This window comes from Astatotilapia calliptera, chromosome 23 (genome assembly GCF_900246225.1).
Source record: "Astatotilapia calliptera chromosome 23, fAstCal1.2, whole genome shotgun sequence".
Lineage (NCBI taxonomy): Eukaryota > Metazoa > Chordata > Actinopteri > Cichliformes > Cichlidae > Astatotilapia > Astatotilapia calliptera.
In genome coordinates, this window is record NC_039323.1 from 32,146,407 (window position 1) to 32,168,247 (window position 21,841).

The 21,841-nt window shown below is 42.7% G+C and overlaps 1 protein-coding gene across 2 annotated transcripts in view; it reads right to left on the reverse strand.

Annotated features, from left to right (window-relative positions):
* Nucleotides 1–21,841, reverse strand: part of LOC113015974 (rho GTPase-activating protein 20-like) — a 40,976-nt gene that overhangs the window by 6,885 nt on the left and 12,250 nt on the right. For both annotated transcript variants that reach the window (XM_026158377.1, XM_026158378.1), the window contains 13 exons: nucleotides 19,314–19,399; nucleotides 10,692–10,865; nucleotides 10,171–10,320; nucleotides 8,263–8,304; nucleotides 8,089–8,173; nucleotides 7,859–7,936; nucleotides 7,370–7,436; nucleotides 6,914–7,087; nucleotides 6,654–6,823; nucleotides 4,993–5,157; nucleotides 1,281–1,393; nucleotides 1,000–1,192; nucleotides 137–251 (listed from right to left, as the gene is read on the reverse strand). In XM_026158377.1, coding sequence (XP_026014162.1) covers nucleotides 137–251; nucleotides 1,000–1,192; nucleotides 1,281–1,393; nucleotides 4,993–5,157; nucleotides 6,654–6,823; nucleotides 6,914–7,087; nucleotides 7,370–7,436; nucleotides 7,859–7,936; nucleotides 8,089–8,173; nucleotides 8,263–8,304; nucleotides 10,171–10,320; nucleotides 10,692–10,865; nucleotides 19,314–19,399 — 1,612 coding nt within the window. The remainder of the gene's footprint in view (nucleotides 1–136; nucleotides 252–999; nucleotides 1,193–1,280; nucleotides 1,394–4,992; nucleotides 5,158–6,653; nucleotides 6,824–6,913; nucleotides 7,088–7,369; nucleotides 7,437–7,858; nucleotides 7,937–8,088; nucleotides 8,174–8,262; nucleotides 8,305–10,170; nucleotides 10,321–10,691; nucleotides 10,866–19,313; nucleotides 19,400–21,841) is intronic.

The following is a 21,841-nucleotide window of genomic DNA, read 5'->3' on the forward strand; positions in this document are numbered from 1 at the left end:
GCATTCAAGCATTCAGTGGCAACACAATTATTCAGGGTGATGAATTAGACATAAAGATAACAGAAAGTTCATTAAAGGCTCTCCAACTTGTGAGAGTTTAGCCTTGAGCAAACATTTGTCTCATTTGTTTGGGTACCTGTTCCCATCTCCTCACTGTTGAGTCTCTGTGGAGGCCCTCCGAACAGGGAGGAGGGATCCTCTCTGAGAATCTCCTGACAGTGTTCAATCATGAACTTCACCAACTCACAAACCTACAGGCAGAGAAAAGTGGATACTAAGCCAGTGTAGTAACATAGGTCGGAATGCCAGTCTTCAAGGCTGCGTGAAAGCACTTTAAGCATTTACAGTAAGCCAATTATCTGAGCAGCTACTTGATGTTACAAAACTTCATACTATGTGGAACATTTCTCAGACTTTGCTCCGTTCCCGTCCCAAAAACAAGAAGTCAAACTGGTTGGAAATGAGAGCTTTCAGCCTCTATGAAGCAGACATTCCAGTAAGAAAACCTTGAAGGTGTTTAGTGTTATGCTGCTCTGACTAACACAAAAACAACTTTCAGTTGACTGTTTAATCAACTTAATACGTTCTGTAACTAACATAGTAAAGACTTGAACGTGGGTTCATTTATCCTAGTCTCCATTAGGAAGATATTTTCCCCCAGACCAGCAGATCTGAATTGGCAACTTCTCTGCTCTTTGTCACTGTTTTTGTTGTCTGCAGGTAAAAATAATGTTTTCCTTGTGAGTGAACTGTGAAGCTGCCCAGACTGATGTATTCAATTATGTTGCACTGATCCTACGAGTCAAAGTCATCATAGGAGTGACAAACTCTGTCTGAGGTTTGGGTCAATTTGCAAAGCTGTTAAATTGATATTTCACCTTAGAGAAATTTTTTTGAACAGGGCCTTGAGGAGAGACTCAGTATGGCACAATTGCATTCATTTAGCAAAACTTTGCTAACAAAAATTCTGATGTGATGCTGTTGATCTTCCACACTCACCTTCTTGGTTCCTTCTCCCTCCACCTCAGGGCTACACGGCACTCCAGGTGGCCAGAGCATGCTGGGAGCAATGCACACTGACAGATTAAAAGTAGTCATTTGGTTCTCCTGGGCATTGCCTTGGATACCGTGAAGAACAGCCAGCAGGTAGCGTAGCAGGAGTGCGTTCTCTTTGGGCAGCCGGCAAATCATCCTTCAGGGAGACAAAACAGTGATTGTGTAAAATGTGTTTTAGCTCCTGTGATTAATGTTCAAGCAGTACAGAGCGTGTTGTATGTTACCTCTGTACATCTTGCACCTGCTCCTCCTCCTCCTCCTCTTCTTCCAGCACCTCCATCCAGTCTTCATGGAGCTCACAGCTCAACAAGCTGCCCGGGATGCTGCGCAGGAAATCCTAAAGACAAGCATGCACCAACAGTAAAAGAAGAAAGAACATATCAATCGTGAAAGGAACAATTTTTTGTTCCACATAAGAAACCCTTTTGCTCCTCCCTGAGCCTGGTTGTGCCGGAGTTTCTTCCTGTTAAGATGGAGATCTTCCTTCCCACTGTCGCCAAGTGCTTGCTCATATGGGTCCTGTGATTGTTGGGGTTTTCTCTTTATTATTGTGGGGTCTTTATAACATAAAGCCTCTTAAGTTGACTGTTGTTATTTGGCACTAACGAGCTCAAGCCTTTATAACATTACATAATCACACATTCTGATTACAGTTCTGAAGAGTTCATACAGATCATACATCCAATCCACGACAACCTGTTTCTCAACCGAATAATTGGGTCATTTTAGATCAAAAAGAGGAGTGATCTGAAGTGTCAAACTTGGATCTCCAAGGGCCAAAACCATGCACTCTGAATATACTTAGAAGGAGCTTACCACACAACAAACTCACAGCAAACAGTTTCAAAACCCTTAAAAAAAAAAAAAAATCAATAAAAAAAGGGCAATTTAAGAAAATTGCAATACACCCTGATGCAAAAAAACATAATGACATTTTATTCTGATCTTGTGGATACATATCTACCTGTATCACCCTAAACCCTCGAGGGTTGGTGTCCTGCAACTTTTCCATGGCTGTATCCCAATTCAGGGTCTGCAGCCTTAAAGGCCTCATTTTAAGGCCGATTACGTCACAGTGGCGCGCCGAAGGCTGTCCCAGTTCAAAGGCTGCTCGAAATGCGGCCCTCAAATGCGTCCTTCATTTCCCTGAATTTTAAGGCTGTGGCAGTGTAGACTTCGTGGCCCAACATATTCCACAATTCATAGCGCGGCAGTCGGTGTGGATAATTTTGTGGAGCGGCTGAAGAGTAAACTGTGAAAAGTAAGTACTACTAATAATAATAATAATGGATTGGATTTATATAGCGCTTTTCAAGGCACCCAAAGCGCTTTACAATGCCACTATTCATTCACTCTCACATTCATACACTGGTGGAGGCAAGCTATGGTTGTAGCCACAGCTGCCCTGGGGCAGACTGACAGAAGCGAGGCTGCCATATCGCGCCATCGGCCCCTCTGGCCAACACCAGTAGGCAAGTAGGGTAAAGTGTCTTGCCCAAGGACACAACGACCTGGACAGAGAGCCCAGGGATCGAACCGACGACCTTCCGGTTACAGATGCGATTCCCAACCCCCTGAGCCACGGTCGCCCCAAGTACTGAATATTATGTCACTTATTTATGTGCAAATGTTTAATAATGAAGAACATTAAAACATTACTGTTGGCCACATGTCGGCAAACTTATTTGCCATTAGCGATGTTTGTACGTTCAGCTTTTACTTGCTTTTAAAGCCTTTAAAATATAATAATACAATAGCTGACCTTAATCTTACAGAGAATGTGATGATTTTGTGGATAATTAAAGTCAGTGATATATCCACAAACACAACAAGCTGAAAGTCAGTGATGCTGCTCGGTTTGCAGTCCTGAATATCACGGCACAAGTACGATTCACTGCACTGTTAATGTTAGCTATGTTATATTGCTGCCTCTGTTCGGTGGTGTCGAGCCAAACGGACTTAAATGTGTGTTTGAACGAGCTGACGGTTCACTCGTTAAGCTGAAAGAAAGATGCTTTAATCAGAGGAGTCACACATGTGTCCACTGTACCATCTGGGAACTCTTCTTGTTTAGCACTCGTAATAACACAAACACTAAATCCTCCTGTTTGTAGCAGTGTATACACCTGAGACTGTCACCTGTCTGTCTGTCCTTCACTCTCTCTCTTTTTCTTTCTCTCTGATTGTGGAATAAAAGTATGAACATGTATTTATAAGTCACACTTGTGTTTGAATCCTGCAGCTTATCACACATTTGATTTCCATGTGTGACAACTGCAAGTGTCCAGAGTGAGGACAGACTGAGGGACCCACTGCTGCACATCATCTGTGAGGCTTTGCACCCCTGATACATACTGAAGGAACAACATTTGTCTCTTATGTATAATACATCTATATATACACTGTCAAAGATACTTGAGTGTCTTTGAGTGAAGATTTAAGGTGTTAGGACTTATGAATAGCTGCAACTTGAATCTTTACTGAAGCTCAGTATTTGACACAGAGTTCACTCACATGAATTTCACTCACATGTGCTGTACCAGTGTACCTCCACATGTGATGTGACAATAGAAGTGATTTGATTTGAGAGTTCAAACTCACTGCTGCAATAACTAATAATGATTAATATAATAACTATCATATTGGCCATATCATATTTACACTGACTTTAGTCTCATGAACAACATTAACTATTTGTTATTTACTAGCTAATCTTATATGATTGTTCAGTACAGATATGAAGCCCAACAATCATGTTTTACAGTCCTGTGGTCTCAGCCTCAGATACTTATTAAATCACACAAAGCTCTTGTAGAAACAAACAAACAAATGAACAAAATATGTTCTCCTTCATTTCTGTCAACCACACGTTTCCAGCTATCATGGTTGCTAGGCAACCTGGGCAGCGCGACGGAGGCTAGACCGTCCCATTTCACAAGCCTCACACTTCCGTCTTTGAGTACGCGGCCCTTGAGGACCGTTGAGGCTGCGTACTTTAAGGCTGCAGACCCTGAATATACAGCCCATGTGTCCCTGTTGATGAATCTAACTGCACATTCAAATTAAACTTGTCTCTATCAGTTGAGATGTGAAGATGTGATGGGGTAATAGAAACGTAGCTGTAGTTGAGAGTTTTTCTTTTGTGCTAAATGTACTTGAATTGAAATCACTATCGACTGCTTTGTTGTCAAGCTGTGTAAGCTAGCCTGTTAGCTTGTAGGTGCTGTGGAGATGACGCAGGCTACAGGAGCACCGATTGTATAGATGTAGATAAGAACCTATAGGTGGTTTAGGGCATTCTGCAAATTAATCATCCTTTAGTGAGTTGAGCGCCTTAGGAAACAAATCCACATTGTAATCTTGAGTGTGCCCGTTGGCTCATGTGACAATGTATTCAGTCCTGTGCTATGTTGTTGTTGCAACAGATACATATTCCCAAGTCTGAAATTGTGCAACAGCACAACAGTGAAAAAGACATTCAGATTAATTGATGGGAGTGCATGTATGAAGAACTTTTGTTCCTGAATCCAGTAGGTTCTGGTTGGTCTGTTTAAGTCGGAGTAAAAAAGTCCTCTTATATAAAGTAGAGAAATTATTACAAGAAATTATTCAGTGTTAATTGGAAGTAACAATTAACACTGAATAACACAGAATTATTTCGAATTAACACTGAATGCGCTGTGTGAAGACGTTGTCGAGTTTAAGCACTCATGCACAGAGGCTCTGTTATCCCTCCAGATTAAACAAGATTATAGTCTAGATTATATTAACAAGCGTACTATGCTCCTCTGCTATGAACAGGCTGTCCTGCAGCTGCGTACACTACAAAGATGCAGAAGAAGCTGATTAATGCCGTCTTAACAGATGTGGGTCAGTAAGCGTCAGAGATTCACATACACAAAGAGCACACCATGGTGCTGTAAACCAATCTCCCACCTTAAAGACTCCAGCTATGATGAAGATGTGGTCTCGCGTCAGAGGAAGCTGAGATTCTCCAGCATCCAGAGCATCCCGCAGCTCCCTGACAGCTCGGGCGCCTGCCGGCCGACGGAAAATCCCACGTGTCCACGAACCCTCGTGGTACAGAAACGTCAACATGTCCTGTGAGAGAGAAGAGATAAAAATTAGAGAGGGCATCCTTGTTTATTTTTTTAAAGGTACAGTGTGTAAAATCTCACCACTAGATGTCAGTAAATTGCAGATTGCTGTCAGCTGTTATTTCTCCCTTCCGAATTCAAGTGCATAATCCAGCCAGCCTGGTTGTTGTGGGACAAACAAGTCAGGCCATGGTTCTGTACTGAGTGTAGGGTATAAGTCCATTGTTTGCCCCAGCTAGCAATATGCTGGTGTTCATTTCTATTCACTCTGAAGGAACGTGCAGAATTTCATAAAAGGAGTTCAATACGAGTTGATGAGCTAGTGAAGCTCCTTTCTTTGACACAAAGCAAATAAACTCACAGGATGTGAGAATCAAACTGTTTATCTGAGCAAAACCATAATTTTTTAGGACACTTTTTAAAAAAGTTTTTAAATTTGAGGTTATTGAGTTATTGAGCTGTATACCTACTTTGCCAAGATGAGGAAAAAGGCCCAAACTCAAAGCCAGTGAAAATATGCAGCCAATGCTTAAAAATAAGCTCTTTTATTGCACAAACCAAGTCCAAAGAATTGTCTTTAGACCTCCGAGATCTGGGGGAGTTCCCAATAAGCACAGAGGCCTCCATGATCCATAAATGGAAGAAGTTTGGAACCAGGAAGACTCTTCTTAAATCTGGCCACTCTGAGAGATAAGGGTAGAAAAGCCTTAGTCAGACAGGTGACCAAGAACTCGATGGTAACTATGACAAAGCTCCAGCTCTGTGGAGAGAGGAGACCCATCCAGGAGAACAACCACCTTTGCATCCATCAGTGTAGATTAGCGAGATGGAAGCACGTGATAGCTGGCCTGGAGTTTGCCAAAAGGCACCTGAGAGACACTCAAACTATGAGAAACAAAGTTTTCTGGTCTGATGAACTCTTTAACCTGAATGCCAAGTGTCATGTCTGGAAGAAACCAGGCACTGCCCATCACCAGGTCAATACCATCCCTAAAGTGAAGCACGGTGGTTTCAGTAACATGCTGTGGGAATATGTTTATAGCAGCAGGGTCGAGGGAAAGATGAATGCAGCAATGCACAGAGACATTCTTGATGATAACCTGCTTCAGAAAACCAGAGCACTCTGGACCTTAGACTGGGGAAAAGCTTCATCTTGCAACAGGACAACAACCTAAGCACACAGCCATAACAAAGGAGTGGCTTTGGCACCACTCTGTGAATGTCCTTGAGCGCCCAGAGCTCAGACTTGAATCCAACTGAACAACTCTGGAGAGCTCTGAAAATAGCTGTGTACTGACACTACCCATCCAACCTGATGGAGCTTGAGAGGTTCTGCAAAGAAAAATGGGAAAACTGCCCAAAAATAAGTGACAAAGATTGTATCAACAGGTTAAAATTTCAGGTTAATATTTACATTCATGCTGATCTGTAAGATGTCAATAAAAACGTCCATGAACCAAATGAAATGTGTGCTTTCTGTCACTCAGTGCACACGCTCACCATGACTGGCTTTGGCAGAGTGTCCCCTGCACAAACGGAGCTGAGTGGCTGGCCGAACAAACAGCCTCGTGCAGTGCTGAGGGACAGCTCATTCAGGTTCGAGGAAGAGCCTCGCCAGAAGGCCCAGGCGATGAGCGAGCGCCTCCTTTTGAATGGCTTCCCAGAGAAATCTGAAGAGATGACAGCAGCCCAGAAAGCATGAAATTGTAATGCTCTAATTTTTATTTTGAATTTCTTTGACACAGAATGGATGATTTTACCTGTGTGCTGTTGTGGCGGCTCAACAGGTCGAGGCTTGAGGATGAACTGAAACTGCTTGTACACCTGCAGCTGCTCTGCCTTCAGTCTGTCTGCAGGTGGAGCAGCAGCATCCCTGCCTCCTCCCTGAGAGTATCTCACATGACTCATGTGGATGCTGAAGGGAAACTCATGACCTAAGAGAGAGAGAAGAAGAGACAATAGTGCTCCCTGAAGGCTCAGTGTTGTTGCTATAAAACAAGATCACATTATGAGTGAGCACACACTCTCTCTGGAGCTACATCACACTCGTCTCCAGGGATGAAAGGTACTAGTGTGCCTAAAAAAAACCATCTCACCCCTGTGTCATGCACATGAAGATCAAAAGGAAGAGAATCACACAGCTGGTTCAGGAAACAAACTAAATACAGAAAAACAACTGACAGTCTGTTCAACTAGTGTGCCCCAAGCTCACCTACCAATTAGAGGATAAGGGGCGTTGTCCCTTTTGGAGAGGACCCACAGCTGGAAGTCTTTGATATTTCCCTAAAAATAGAAAAGAAAAAGAAAGATGAAGAGTCAAGGAGTCAGGAAAACAAAATACACAAAGGAGTCCTGAGAGAAAACCACAGCAGGCAGAGCAGAGATTCGTATTCTTTTTGACTTTTCACATGCTGTTTGTGTTCACACAACCGTGGGGTAAGTAAGAAAACACAGTACTGAGCTTCACTGGCTTTTTGCAAGGTCGGGCACTGTTTCTTTCATCAGATGGCCAAAGTGAGTATTATAAAATAGGTAAAGAGCCAAACACTGGACATTTGAATTGAAACATGACAACTTAATAATAATCAGAGGTGCGGTGCTGTGTATTAAGGTAAAAGAACACCGCTCATACTCAACTACAAACAAGCACATGGCTAAACGTTGGATTGACTTTATGAATAAAGTGTTTTTGGATTATTACTTACGATGATGCCAAACTGCTGCAGGGCCAGGCGGATCACCTCATTGGTTGAATCTGAGTTGCTGACTGGGATCGTTTTGGCCTAATTACAGGAAAAGCAGCACAGAAACACAGGAGATACTGATGAGGAGGATGAACAGAGCATCGCACTGCACTGCGAGTTGTAACAACACCCTACAGTTGTACTAGTATACACAAATAAATCAGCTGTAGGCCCTACAGTTTAAAACTTACAAGAGCAAATGTATTGATTCCTTTCCCGTACACCCTCACAGGTATGGTTTTTGGTTCTTCTATCTCTTTTTCTTCTTTTATACGACTGGAAAGGAAATAGTGCCTGTAAGAATAACTCTTTCTCTAACACACACAGTAAATACGATACTTTGTTGACACATGAAGGAAGTGTACCTCTTAAGGAGGGCGAGCCATTTCTCCTTCTGTTCTGCTGAGCTGAAGGGAAGCACAAACATCAAAAGAGCATCATGTATCACTGCAGACTGTGTGTGTGCGTTCATGTGCGTCAGTGAGTGGGTCATAATACTAACTGTTTTGCTTTTTTTAAGTACAGCAACTTGCAGCATTCTGCAGAATTTCAGGTTGCAGGTCACAAAGTCAAGCTTAGCTAGAATCTCAGCCTACCAGATCAGCTGATCTCAGTCCCAGCCCTTTCGCACATCCACTTCACGCAGGTAGGGTGTGATATTTAGTTGCTTTGGTCTGCACACAGTTGCCGCAGATCTGCAAACCACTTTGCAACCCACTGATCTATGTGTCTGTTCTGTGGGTCTTGCTGGTGCTCATGCCACACGCAAAATATGCAAACTACTGCAGACGGTGTTACTGCTTAATCCATGACTATAAAACTTTTACAGCCACAGTACACCCGCTGCTTCACAGTCTGTTGCTAACGTTCTCAGCAACCACTTCTAAGCCTGCTGTTAAGGCTCAGGTAGCTGCTGCAGTATTCACCTGAACGATAGGTGTCACCACACAGACAATACCAACACATAACCGCCGATATAGGAAAAGAGGAAATCCAAACTGAAAGCCAAGACATTGCAGAGTGCAGAAATAAGACCTAAACTGCGGCATGTCCCAGCAGTTGTGACGTCAAATTTGTCGCACAGCTCCAGGTGACAAGGGGTCAGCGGTGAGCATAAAAAACAGCCTTAGTCTTCCTTCAGAGTAGGATTCCTGCAATGACTTCAGGCAATGTGGTGTTACTTCTCTTGACAACATCAAGTTGATGTCTCCCAATTTTCTTTTTCTTTAGTGAAGATTTGATGCAAAACATAAAGGCGTTACCCTTTTTCTCTTTGCTAATGGGTTCTTCCAAGATTTCCTGGAGCAAAGCAACACTCCAAAACATACTCATTTAAACCCCACACCCCAAATTCTACAGATTCAAATAAGTCCAAGACATTTTGACTAACCCTGCTAACAAACAGAAGAACAAAGAAAAAGTGTCACATATCTAACAGAAAATTTACTTGCCCTTTGTTTCTGTCCTAACCAAGCTGACATGATTCAGGGTGCATCAAATCCTGCTTTGTAGCTCAATCAGCGCCTCTTGGCCTATATTCTTACTCTGCTGCTCAAACTTCATCAGCTCCCTGGACATATAGATAACATCACCTGGCAACTGTGGCAAAGATCAGCATGTCTCTCTCTTCCAAGACACGTGGAAGCTCGAAACAAACAGAATGCTAAAGGCAAAAAAGTCTCTTCTTCCACTATTCAAATGTTTAAATTGACACTTATATATATATATATATATATATATATATATATATATATATATATATATATATATATATATATATATATATATATATATATATATATATATGTATATATCGTGAACCTCAGTTCACGATGAAATACTTTTACTCCTCATCATAAAAGCAGGAATCAGAACTTCCTTTTGAAAATAATGGATAAGAACAAGGCCTGATGTGTTAATGGTTGCACGGTAGGATGTCACTGAGCTCTTTTGCCTCATCCTGTCTGTTTTCTGTTCCTTTGGCATTTAAGGTCAAGTTTACAGCATCAGCAGCATATTTTCTGTGGAAACATAAACACCTTCACAGCTGTTGACGTGAGGCAGCGTCAGCGTGAACAAAGTTTGTACAAATGTCGTTTCTGGGTCAACCACATCACAATGAGCCCATGTTAAGGACTTCTAAACACCTTGGTATAAAAGAAAATGTGTTAAAATAAGTACAATTCACCACCGTGTATGTGTGTGTGTGAATATTTGTGTCCGTATGAGTGCAGCATGTGTGTAGTACTGCTGTGCATCTTTGTGTGTGATACCTAAAGGTAGCGACACAGTTGCAGGTGGGCCACCCCATTACAAAGCTCCTCTCTGGGTTTGTGCTACCCTCACACACCTCGTCCATGCAGCCTGCCGTCCACATCTCACACACACGCACCTGGGCTTTCTGCTTGAAGTGGTTGGCTGACCTAGGAACACACACACACACACACACCTTACACTTAAACCTTACACCCAGGCATTAACCTAATTACCGTGTGAAGGACAGGAAGAACAGCCAAAATGTTCCTAATCTGCTTCACAGAAAGAAAAGAATACACACACACACACACGTCGGGTATTCATATCTTGTGGGACATCTAATTAACATAATGCTTTCCCTAGCCCCTTAGCCTAAGCCTAACACTTTGAGTCTCAAAAATGCCTTCAAACTTGTGGGGACCAGGATTTTGGGCTGTTGATCCACAAGTATAGTGAACTTCTAATTTCTGGTCCCCACAAAGATATGAATACATGCTCACACACAAACACGCACGCAAGCACACACACTTGTGCTTACTTAGCTTTGGCAACCACCAGAATGTCAGTAAAGAGGAAGAGGTGTCTGTCCTGAGTCTGCATCCCCGTCTTTAACTGAGCATGTCCTTGGAGAAGAAACGACCTATCAGAACTAGTCAGGAAGGACTGGATCAGCGGACACGTCTCTGGACACATGGGAACCAGGAAGCTTTCTCTGGAACATGAATAAATGGAACAGATTAACCTCAATACACTGCGACAACTTATGATACATCTCTTTCACTTAATCAGTGGGGTTCTCTATGAGTTTGGTGGTTTTTCCAGCAGCCCTTCACATTAAAAGCTTTGGCTCTGTTTAAACTAGAAGAACAGCAGCTTCTTCCTGCTCTGCTGCTATTCCAGCATTATGTGTTAATTGTCTGCTGTGGTTCAAAAGCGTGCAGTTTGGGTAATTGCACCAAGGTCGAAGACCATCAGCAGTACATCAAAGATGACAAGCAAGTGATGTCCTTCAAGGAGAAGCTGCTCAGTTACATGGCAGGCCCTCCCCAAATCACTTTACTCTGAAAGTTTTACTTGGGGAAGACACTAAACCTCAAGCTGCCTTGAATGCATCACAGTGTGAGGGTGCGTGAAGGTTCTATAGGCAAAACAGAAGTGCTTAGCTGAAGTAGAAAAGCATTGTATAAGTATCAATCCATTTATCAAGGGTGGAATTTCAAAGAAAAGTAAAGAACACCAGTTACAACAGTGAAATTCTCTCCACTCATTTCTTCTCACATTTAGTAATTTAATATGACTAAAGATCTTTACAAACAGAGCATATTTAAGCACTTTCACAAAATGCTAACAAACTTATGTAGCACTGTACTGTAATACTTTTAAACGATAACATTCAGAGTTCATATGTTGGTTTATAACATTTTTGAAAGTTGAAATGATCTCAGCATATCAGTGAGTTATACTATCAGATGAAAAACACAGCATTAATTTACATGATGATCTAAGTCACCTGTTAATCTTTCGAGGCACTCTCACAATAGTGTCACACTGTAGGACGCTACATCCTTCTTTTATATACAGTCTATCACTGCGACCCCATACAGAATCCAAAAGTAATTAATGTTTGCTTTTTTTCCCTTTTGAAATTAAATGTTAATTTTTAAGATAAACTGTATGTCATCTGATGGGAAAGGGGAGTAGGAACCATGAATTGTACTTGTTATTAACCTCTGGCTCTCTTCCACAGCGGTTCTCTTATCCTGTCCTCATTATCTCACCCCAACCGGTTGCAGCAGATGGCCGCACCTCCCTGAGCCTGGCTCTGCTGGAGGTTTCTTCCTGTTAAAAAGGAGTTTTTCCTTCCCACTGTTGCTGGAGTCGCTAGAGGAGGTCATATGACTGTTGGGTTTGGCCTTGAGGCGACTGCTGTTGTAATTTGGCGCTGTATAAATAAAATTGAATTGAATATAAATATTGTACCTGAGACAAAAGAGCAAACAGCCTTCACCTGAATGCTTCATGCCTCAGGAATGTTCTACTACAATAATTACTTTGATATGACCTGTGCTACCACTTCTTATTTAATAGAGTAACTTGTTTTTGAAGCAGCGTGACTCACTTATAATGCTAAGCAGCAGCTAACTCATTGGTCGAAACTTTTCTGTCTTGTAAGAAGATATTTGGAGGTTTACAACATTAGTTTATCTCAAAGCATCTTTGGACGTCCCTGTAGGTAATAAAAAAGAGTCAGCCTCTGCCTCTTAGGCCGAGAGGTTAGTGTCTCTGTTATTAGATTATTCACTTCAGATCTCTGGCTCTTTCTGGCATCCTTAATCACCCAACACAAGATAGCCTGCAAGTACATCAAAGCACTCTCCCTTATGTAAAGTTCACGGGAGTCACTGGTGAGTAGGGTGCGAGTGAAGTACTCTGGAAGCCAGAGAAGAACTTTTAAAAGTTTTATTGATGACATTTTTGTTTTTCCCTCACTGGTCTAGCCCTTTTTCTTCTGCTATTTTTACAATATAAATTCCAATTCGTATTAACTACTAATTAATTCTCAGGCATCTCACTTATACTGTTAATTGTTTCACATTTTATATGAAGCATTACTCAGTTAATATTAACTAAAAAAAGAAATAGGATGGAGACAAAAGTACGTAGGTAATATAAGTTAGGAACATGAACCCTAATTAGTGAAAATGGGATTCCTGTTAACAACCACACTTGTAACGCACTTGAAAAGTATTTAATATTCCTAAAATGTATTTGAGTAAAAACAGAATTACATGATGAGACAAGTCATAAACAGTCATGTACTTAAGATGCTGCTGTATAAAGGAAGTGGATACCAGATTTAAAGAGCCCATTAAACTGCTTTACAACTGTGTGGCTCACTGCACATGTACAGTGTTTCTAGTATGCACTTCCATTCGCTTCTTAAAACTAAATAAATTTTTTCAGACCTTGGAAAGGTTTTATATACCCACACTGAATACAATTATGTGCAAATCATTTAATCTACACTTGAAGTTCTGAACCCCACTGTAACTGGGTTTGTTGTTACACCACAAATGCACGTTAAAGCTCAAGAAGACAAGAAGGATTTTATTTTCTCTAACTTTCCTACCGCAAATTGTTATTCAAACAATTTGGGAAAAAGGCCGAGTGGTGCTGCTATCTCTCTTCATAAACCTGTGCCAGCATCTCAGAAGTCCACTAATTAATCCTATTGTTCCAATGGGAACAAGAGTCTACGTAGTAAAGGCACCCCGCCAAAAATCAGTCCTGTACCTTAAGTCCTGATAAACCTTAAATTCTTGAGTTTTTGTAAGGACCAAACAAGCAAAAAATAATGTGTTAATTAGTGGGTTTCAGGACTGCTTTGAGCCTATTTGGTTACCTTTGGACAGGACCAGGCAAACGCTTTACCCTTTTTCCAGTCTTTATTTCATGCCAAGCAACCCTATGAGTAACTTAGAAATGGTGTCATCACCAGCAGAGCAGCTCCACACCTACTGTGTACATGATTTACACGTTCAGCACTATCTGCAGCACATTTAGCATAGTAGTATCACAGCTACTCTGACAGAGTGCAGTCAGGTGGTGTCTTCATTGTAACTTGCTGACTAGTTTTATAAAATTCTTTGTTGAAAATCAAATAAATAACCCCGTCATCTTCTCTTTTTATCTTTATTTATTATCACACAACATACAATATGAGCTCATACGTTGATATCTGAATTGACCCACCTACTCTGTAGCTGATGAATCTAAATTGGATATTGATGTGAGATGGATAAAGTGTATAAAAAACTGTATGAATAAATGTTTAAATGTGGTTTGTCTAAAGGTGCTTTGAGTGGTCACTGGAAATGTGCTATACAAGTGCCAGTCCCTATAAATGTATGTGCCAAAATGTAGAGCTACAGTTGCTTTATAGTTTGCATACACTCACCAAGGGCATGAATGTCATGACAATTTTGGCCTTTTAATCATTTCTTTAAACGGTAGAGTGCACTGATTGCACAGCAAACCTATTTAATGATTTGTCAAAACTTTGCAAAAGTCTGGGACAAGTCCCAAACTGTCATCCTCAGAGAGAAGAAGGGAGGAAATTGGTTAAGATTGGTTAAGATCAGGGGTCCCCAACTCCAGGCCTCGAGGGCCGGTGTCCTGCAGGTTTTAGATCTCACCCTGGGTCTACACACCTGAATCAAATGATTAGTCCATTACCAGGCCTCTGGAGAACTGGAGAGGTCATTTAACCATTTAAATCAGATGTGATGGATCAAGGAAACATCTAAAAACTGCAGGACACCAGCCCTCGAGGCCTGGAGTTGGGGACCACTGGTTAAGATGTTCAGCAACAACCCATGAACTTCAAGGCTTAAGCCTGCCATGAACTGGAAACTGCTGGAACACCAGTGTCCTTGTCCACAGTGAAGCGACTTCTATAACACCATGGACTGAAAGGGTGCCTACAAAGACAGGAGCCCCTGGTCCAAAGTTGACACCTCCAAGCTTGAGTAAAATTTCAGCTTCCAATTAGGGCAAGAAAAATGTCTCTGATGAAAGGTTTTATGGTCAGATGAACAGACGTAATGCTTTCAAACATAAGAGCGTTGTGCCAGCTGCCAAGCATGTTGGTAGTGGCATCATGCTCTGGGGCTGTTTTTCGGCAAATGGTACTGGTACATTGCACAAAGTAAATCAAATAGTGTAAAAGGATGAGTCCACCTAAAATTTCTTCAACTTCACTTCAAACCAAGAAGCTAAACAGTTGAAACTTGGAGACAACTGGGTTTTACAATAAGGCATCCTGAATACACAAAGAAACTGGTTTTGGAATAGATAAAGCAATCATACATTTCAATTGGCCTTATCAAATCCCTGATCCCAACCCTGTTGATGTATAAGTATGCTTAAATGCTGGGTCCATGCCAGGAAACCATCCATCCATCTTCATCCGCTTTATCCGGGGCCGGGTCGCGGGGGCAGCAGCCTAAGCAAAGAGGCCCAGACCTCCCTCTCCCCAGCCACCTCCTCCAGCTTATCCGGGGGATGGCCAAACTTCTCACCCTATCTCTAAGGGAGAGGCCAGCCACCCTTCGGAGGAAGCTCATTTCTGCCGCTTGTATCCGTGATCTCGTTCTTTCGGTCACTACCCACAGCTCGTGGCCATAGGTGAGGGTAGGGACGTAGATCGACCGGTAAATTGAGAGCTTCGCTTTTACACTCAGCTCCCTCTTCACCACGACGGACCGGTGAAGCGTCCGCATTACTGCAGCTGCAGCCCCAATCCGTCTGTCGATCTCCGGCTCCCTTCTCCCATCACTCGAGAACAAGACCCCGAGATACTTGAACTCCTCCACTTGGGGCAGGAACTCATCCCCGACCCGGAGTGGGCACTCCACCCTTTTCCGGCTGAGAACCATGGCCTCAGATTTGGAGGTGCTGATCCTCATTCCCGCTGCTTCACACTCGGCTGCGAACCGTTCCAGTGCGAGCTGGAGGCCCTCACCCGATGAAGCCAACAGAACCACATCATCTGCAAAAATCAGAGATGAGATTCTGAGGCCACCAAAGCGAAAGCCCTCCGCCACTTGGCTGCGCCTAGAAATCCTGTCCATAAAAATTATGAACAGAACCGGAGACAAAGAGCAGCCCTGGCGGAGCCCATCACCCACCGGGAACGAGTCCGACTTATTGCCGGCAATGCGAACCAAGCTCTTGCAACGGTTATATAGGGATCGAATGGCCCGTAGCAATGGGCCAGACACCCCATATTCCCGCAACACCTCCCACAGGACACCCCGAGGGACACGGTCGAATGCCTTCTCCAAGTCCACAAAACACATGTAGACTGGTTGGGCAAACTCCCATGCACCCTCAAGTATCCTGGAGAGGATAAAGAGCTGGTCCAGTGTTCCGCGACCAGGACGAAAACCGCATTGTTCATCCTGTATCCGAGGTTTGACTAACGGACGAACTCTCCTTTCCAGCACCCTGGCATAGACTTTCCCAGGGAGGCTGAGGAGTGTAATCCCCCTGTAGTTGGAACACATCCTCCGGTCCCCCTTCTTAAAGATGGGGACCACCACCCCGGTCTGCCAGTCCACAGGTACTGCCCCTGATCTCCACGCAACATTGCAGAGGCGTGTCAACCAGGACAGCCCTACAACGTCCAGAGCCTTCAGGAACTCGGGGCGGACCTCATCAACACCAGGGGCTCTGCCACCAAGGAGTTGTTTAACTGCCTCAGTGACCTCGCCCCCGGAAATTGGCGGGTCATTCCCCTCATCCCCAGACTCTGCTTCCTCCTCGGAAGATGTGTCAGTGGGATTAAGGAGGTCCTCGAATTATTCCTTCCACCGCCTGACAATTTTCTCAGTCGACGTCAGCAGTGCTCCGCCAGCACTATACACAGTGCAGGTAGAGCACCGCTTTCCCCTCCTGAGACGTCTGACGGTTTGCCAGAATCTCTTCGAGGCAGTCCGAAAGTCTTTTTCCATGGCCTCTCCGAACTCCTCCCACACCCGAGTTTTTGCTTCAGCCACTGCCCGAGCCGCATTCCGCTTGGCCTGTCAATACCTGTCGGCTGCCTCTGGAGTCCCACAGGCTAACCAAGCCTGATAGGACTCCTTCTTCAGCCTGGTGGCTCCCTTCACCTCTGGTGTCCACCATTTGGTTCGGGGATTACCACCACGGCAGGCACCAACCACCTTGCGGCCGCAGCTCAATGCAGCAGCTTCGGCAATGGAGACGCTGAACATGGTCCATTCGGACTCAATGTCCCCAGTCTCCCTTGGAATGCTGTTGAAGCTCTGCCGGAGGTGTGCGTTGAAGATCTCGCGGACTGGGGCCTCTGCTAGACGTTCCCAGCACACCCTCACTACGCGTTTAGGTGCACCAGGTCTGTCCAGCGTCCTCCCCCGCCACCTGATCCAACTCACCACCAGGTGGTGATCAGTTGACAGCTCAGCCCCTCTCTTTATCCGAGTGTCCAGAACATATGGTCGCAGGTCTGCTGATACGATTACAAAATCGATCATCGACCTACGGCCTAGAGCGTCCTGGTGCCACGTGCACTTATGGACACTCTTATGTTCGAACAGGGTGTTCGTTATGGCCAAACTGTGATTAGCACAGAAGTCCAATAACAAAGCACCGCTCGGGTTCAGATCAGGGAGGCCGTTCCTCCCAATCACGCCCCTCCAGGTCTCGCTGTCGTTACCCACGTGAGCATTGAAGTCTCCCAGCAGGACAACAGAGTCTCCAGGTGGCCAGGAAACCAACCAATTAAAATTAATTTCAATTTTCTTGGCAGAATGGTAAAAAGTGAATATTTTCTTAATCAGAGTATAACATCAAGTCAATTAAACTTTGGGATAAACTTCTGGTCAGTTAAATAGCAGAGGGGTTGTTAATCAGTTTCAGGTGTTTCGGTGTTAATAAATGAACCACAGGGGGACCAGAGGGGGAGCAATGACACAACCCCAAAAACAGGAATGGTTTTACGGCTGGAGACCACTGACCTTTTTTCTCCTCCTCATCTTATGTGACTGTTTTTTTTTAACCAGTTCTGCATTTAGCTAGATTCAGTGTCGCTACTGCTACCATGAGGTAATACCTGGACCCTACAGAGGTTGCACAGTTAGACCCATTAATCAGTTTCACTCAAATCACATGTGACAGATGTGAAAGGTCCTGGAGAAGCTTTGGAGAATGATATGCTGCCTGTAACATTGTTCAGCATGACCAGTTTGGTGGTGGTCAGTGATGGTCTGGAGAGGTGTATCCATGGAAGGATGCATGGACCTCTGCAGGCTGGGTAACGACACCCTCACTACCATTAGGTATTAGAATGAAATCTTTGGGCCAGTGATGCTGGGTTCCTCCTAGTGTATGACAATGCCTGGCCTCATATAATAAGAGTATGCAGGGAGTTCCTGCAGGATGAAGGAATTCATACCATTGACTGGTCGCCGTGCTTGGGCTAAATCCAATAGAACAACTCTGGGACATGATGTTTTGGTCCACCTGGAGCTGCTAGATTGCACCTCAGGCTGTCCAGGAGTTCAGTGATGTCCTGGTCCCGATCTGGGAGGAGATCCCCCAGGAACATCTGTCGTCTCATTAACTCAGATGTCAGGCGTGCACACAAGCACATGAGACACACAAACTACTGAGTATCATTTTAAGTTGCTGCAATGAGCAGTGACAGCCTGCCACTTCTTTTTTCATTTTGATTATCAGAGTTTTCTTTGAATTGCCATCAAACGATCTGCCATCCTTTCGTTCCTAACACATTACTCAGTCCACATGTCCAGCGTGATTTTTCCCCCCACAGAACTCTGATGTGTTCTTTTATTTTTTTGTGCAGTGTATTTGTGGATTAGAGAAAAAACTAAATAATTTTGGACAAAGAACAGTTCAAAGAAAACATTAAAAGCCCAAAATTACCATGACATTTATGCCTTTGATAAGTGTATGTAAACCATCCACAAGTGGTGAATTTGTTGGACAAAATCACAGTGAAGCTTGGAAACATGCTAAGAAGGTGTGAACCAGCTACTATTAGGTTTTAACAAGGTTTTCTTCTTCACTTTCCCAGTGCATATGTTCAAAGACAGAGGCTATTAATAGCTACCTGATCCTCTGATAAGTATGGCAACAGGAGGATTATCTATCCTAACAGATCCAACACCTCACTTAGGGCGTGTGTGTGTGCACGTGTGTGAGAGTGTGGCTTCAGGGTTTCATCAGTGGCCTGGGCTGCAAGAGGGTTTCTGAGAGGGTTGTATGTGACTCATTCACCCTACTTTGGAGACACTAAATCTATCTCTGCTCAAAGACTTTCAACCTCAAGTGTTTCCGATGACCAGTGTCTTTACTGTTCTTTGTCAAAAGGTGTCTACAAAGGTTTAAAAAACAAGGCTAACAATTAAATTGTATTAGTATAATTTTAGACTTATATTTAATTTACAATTAAAGCTGTTAACTATCAATGCAGATGGTTGTTGCTTTAAATCACAAACACTGTGACATACAGGTGCCGCATATTAAGATCATATGGTGGCTCCAGTAACTAGCTTTACAGTGAAAAGTAAATGAAACATAGATACCAGAGTCAGCCTGACCATGTCTTTTACAGTACCTGGAGAGAGTCTTGGACCTGGTCAGAGCCTTGGTGATGACCAGAGATGGGGCGGACTGACGCCGGTAACTCTGAGACTTTGTGCGCTAAAAAAGCAAAAGAGAAAGATGGCTGATGAAGGGGGAGGGAAACATTTCTAATATTAAAATTGCATTATTAATGCAAAGCTACAAAGCTCGATACGCAATATTTTTTCACATTTTTACTGTGACATTCATACCACATGGCATCCATCAAAGAAACTATTTTGCAATTAAAAATTACGACTGTGTATGGTATATGGAGCTTTGTTGTTTCTGATTGGCTGGTAAGAGAATAACACCTCACAAGAAATGAGAATGGTAAAAAAAAAATAGCAATGGTGGAAAAAGTATCGTAAGAACAATTGCGAAGTTGTCTGCCACAAAAAAGAGACATGCTTGTCAGCCTCGATAATCTACCTAAATAATGTCATTTAAAGTTTTGGTTTAGTACTGCAACTCACACAATATCTGACCACACTGCTTAGTGAGTGCTTACTGAGAGTTGGACTCGATGCTTATGTGATGTTTACACTCTCCTCATTTGTTATGCAAGTGTCCTAATGTTCAACACATTCATCACAGCATCAGGGCTGACTATGGCCTCCAAAAGGACAGGGACAGCAGAACTGAGCTTAAAACACAAAGGAATGCCAGAGCATTTCACAGCAGCCTCTGTTTGTTTTTGCCATGACAGTTCTGACCTTTCTCACATGTTAGTAAAAATCCAGTGTGTGTAAAAACAACATTTTTCATGCTACCTTCCTACTTTCACTTGCTTGGGACCATGTTGATATCCTGTTTTTCTTTACAGGATCTGATTACCCAGGTTTCCCACATAAGGATAATTAAAGTTTCATTGAATCTAATTGTAGAAGGATTTGTCAGCATGAAACAGGGCTGCAAACAAACATTACATAACTACAGTTCTTTCACTGGATGTCAGAATACCACACTGACTAACACAATCAGCTAATACATTGATCAGTGGTTTTTGGACAGGTTAAGTGGGTTAAGGTAGTCTTTTGTTTTGTGTAGTTATTACATGTAAGTCATAGATATGTGAAAAGTGTGAAAACACATTTTAAAGATAACAAGCTCTTAATCGTGCTAGCAGCTCCATCATTCTGTGATTTCATAAGTCTACTGCTAATGTCAGCAGGCTAAAAGAGGTTACAGTGGTTCCACTGACCATAATTAGCTTGTCATTAGTGGTATTTATCATGTTTCATATAAACAGTTTCACATATAAATGTGTCTCAGGAACAAATGTGAGCAGCATATTTAGCTAAAAGTGCAGTCAGGTTGCATTTTGGTGACTGTGAAAATTTTTAAAGAATGGTGCAACTGTGTTAACTGCAATAACTTTTGGGGATAACGCCGCTAAATTAGCCTAATATCAATGATATTGGCTTTTTGAGCCATTGGCTTATTTCAAATAAGAAGACATCTATCAGTAGCAGTGGCAAGTTCTTCTGTTGTGATGCATTAATGTGTTTCTGGATGTTTGAAGAAAGTGTAATTATTAGTTTAGCAGTTAATTTATAATGGTTTGTTTCCCTGACAATCAAGCAGATTAGCTTACTAGCTATAGTGCCAGCTTGGTCATGTGACCTTTCCTGGCAGGGTTGTAGCAATCCCTTGCAAAGCTTGACAGGATTCATCCTCTGGGGACCACGAAAGCCTGTATCATTTCGTGTTAATTCGTGATGTCACTCTGTCCAAACACTAACCTTAGAATTCTAAATGTGGGAAAACCTCAGTCCGTCTTCATCCTACATCCACCATGCACGTCCACACATTTTTCACAATGTAATAACATTGATTTAGCTAGGTCACAGGCTGCTGAAACATTCCTTGTACTCCAGTTACAATATTACAATGTTACCTTTCAGTCCTAAAAATACACCAATGTTAGCTTCCGTGAAAAAGTGGGTTTACTGTGGGAAACAGCGACTATAAAAACCCCCAATTTGTCTAACATAAACATAACCTAAAAATAGTTTAAAAAGTAACTGTAGTGATGATGAACTCACTAATGTAACAGGACAATTGCTCATGCAGCTTTCTGCCCTTTCCACCAGAGTTTATAGTATTTACACAAACCGTTTTCCTTACACTGACACCGTGTTTCTGCATTTTTGCATTTTTGACTCAGCACATTCATCAAGCACAGCTGATGTGTAACAGTTATCACTAAACCAAGGACAGAGCGCTGGCTGTGCAGTGAAGGAAGACTTTGTACCACAACTTTTTACAGTAACTGCAGAGAAGAATCACTGGGAAAAAATACTTTCAATGAATGGAACAATATGTATACCTATAATAATTAAAAGCTATTTTTATTACTGATCTAATTAATTGATAGGTTATTTTTAGTGGTGGCAGTAATACTGCGTGGTCCATTGAACACAACAGTCTGATATTTGATGGGTAACAGTTTAATTATTTCCACTTTTCTGTCTCCTCCTCACTTCAGTAAAGGATTAAAAAAGCTTTAAATAAATG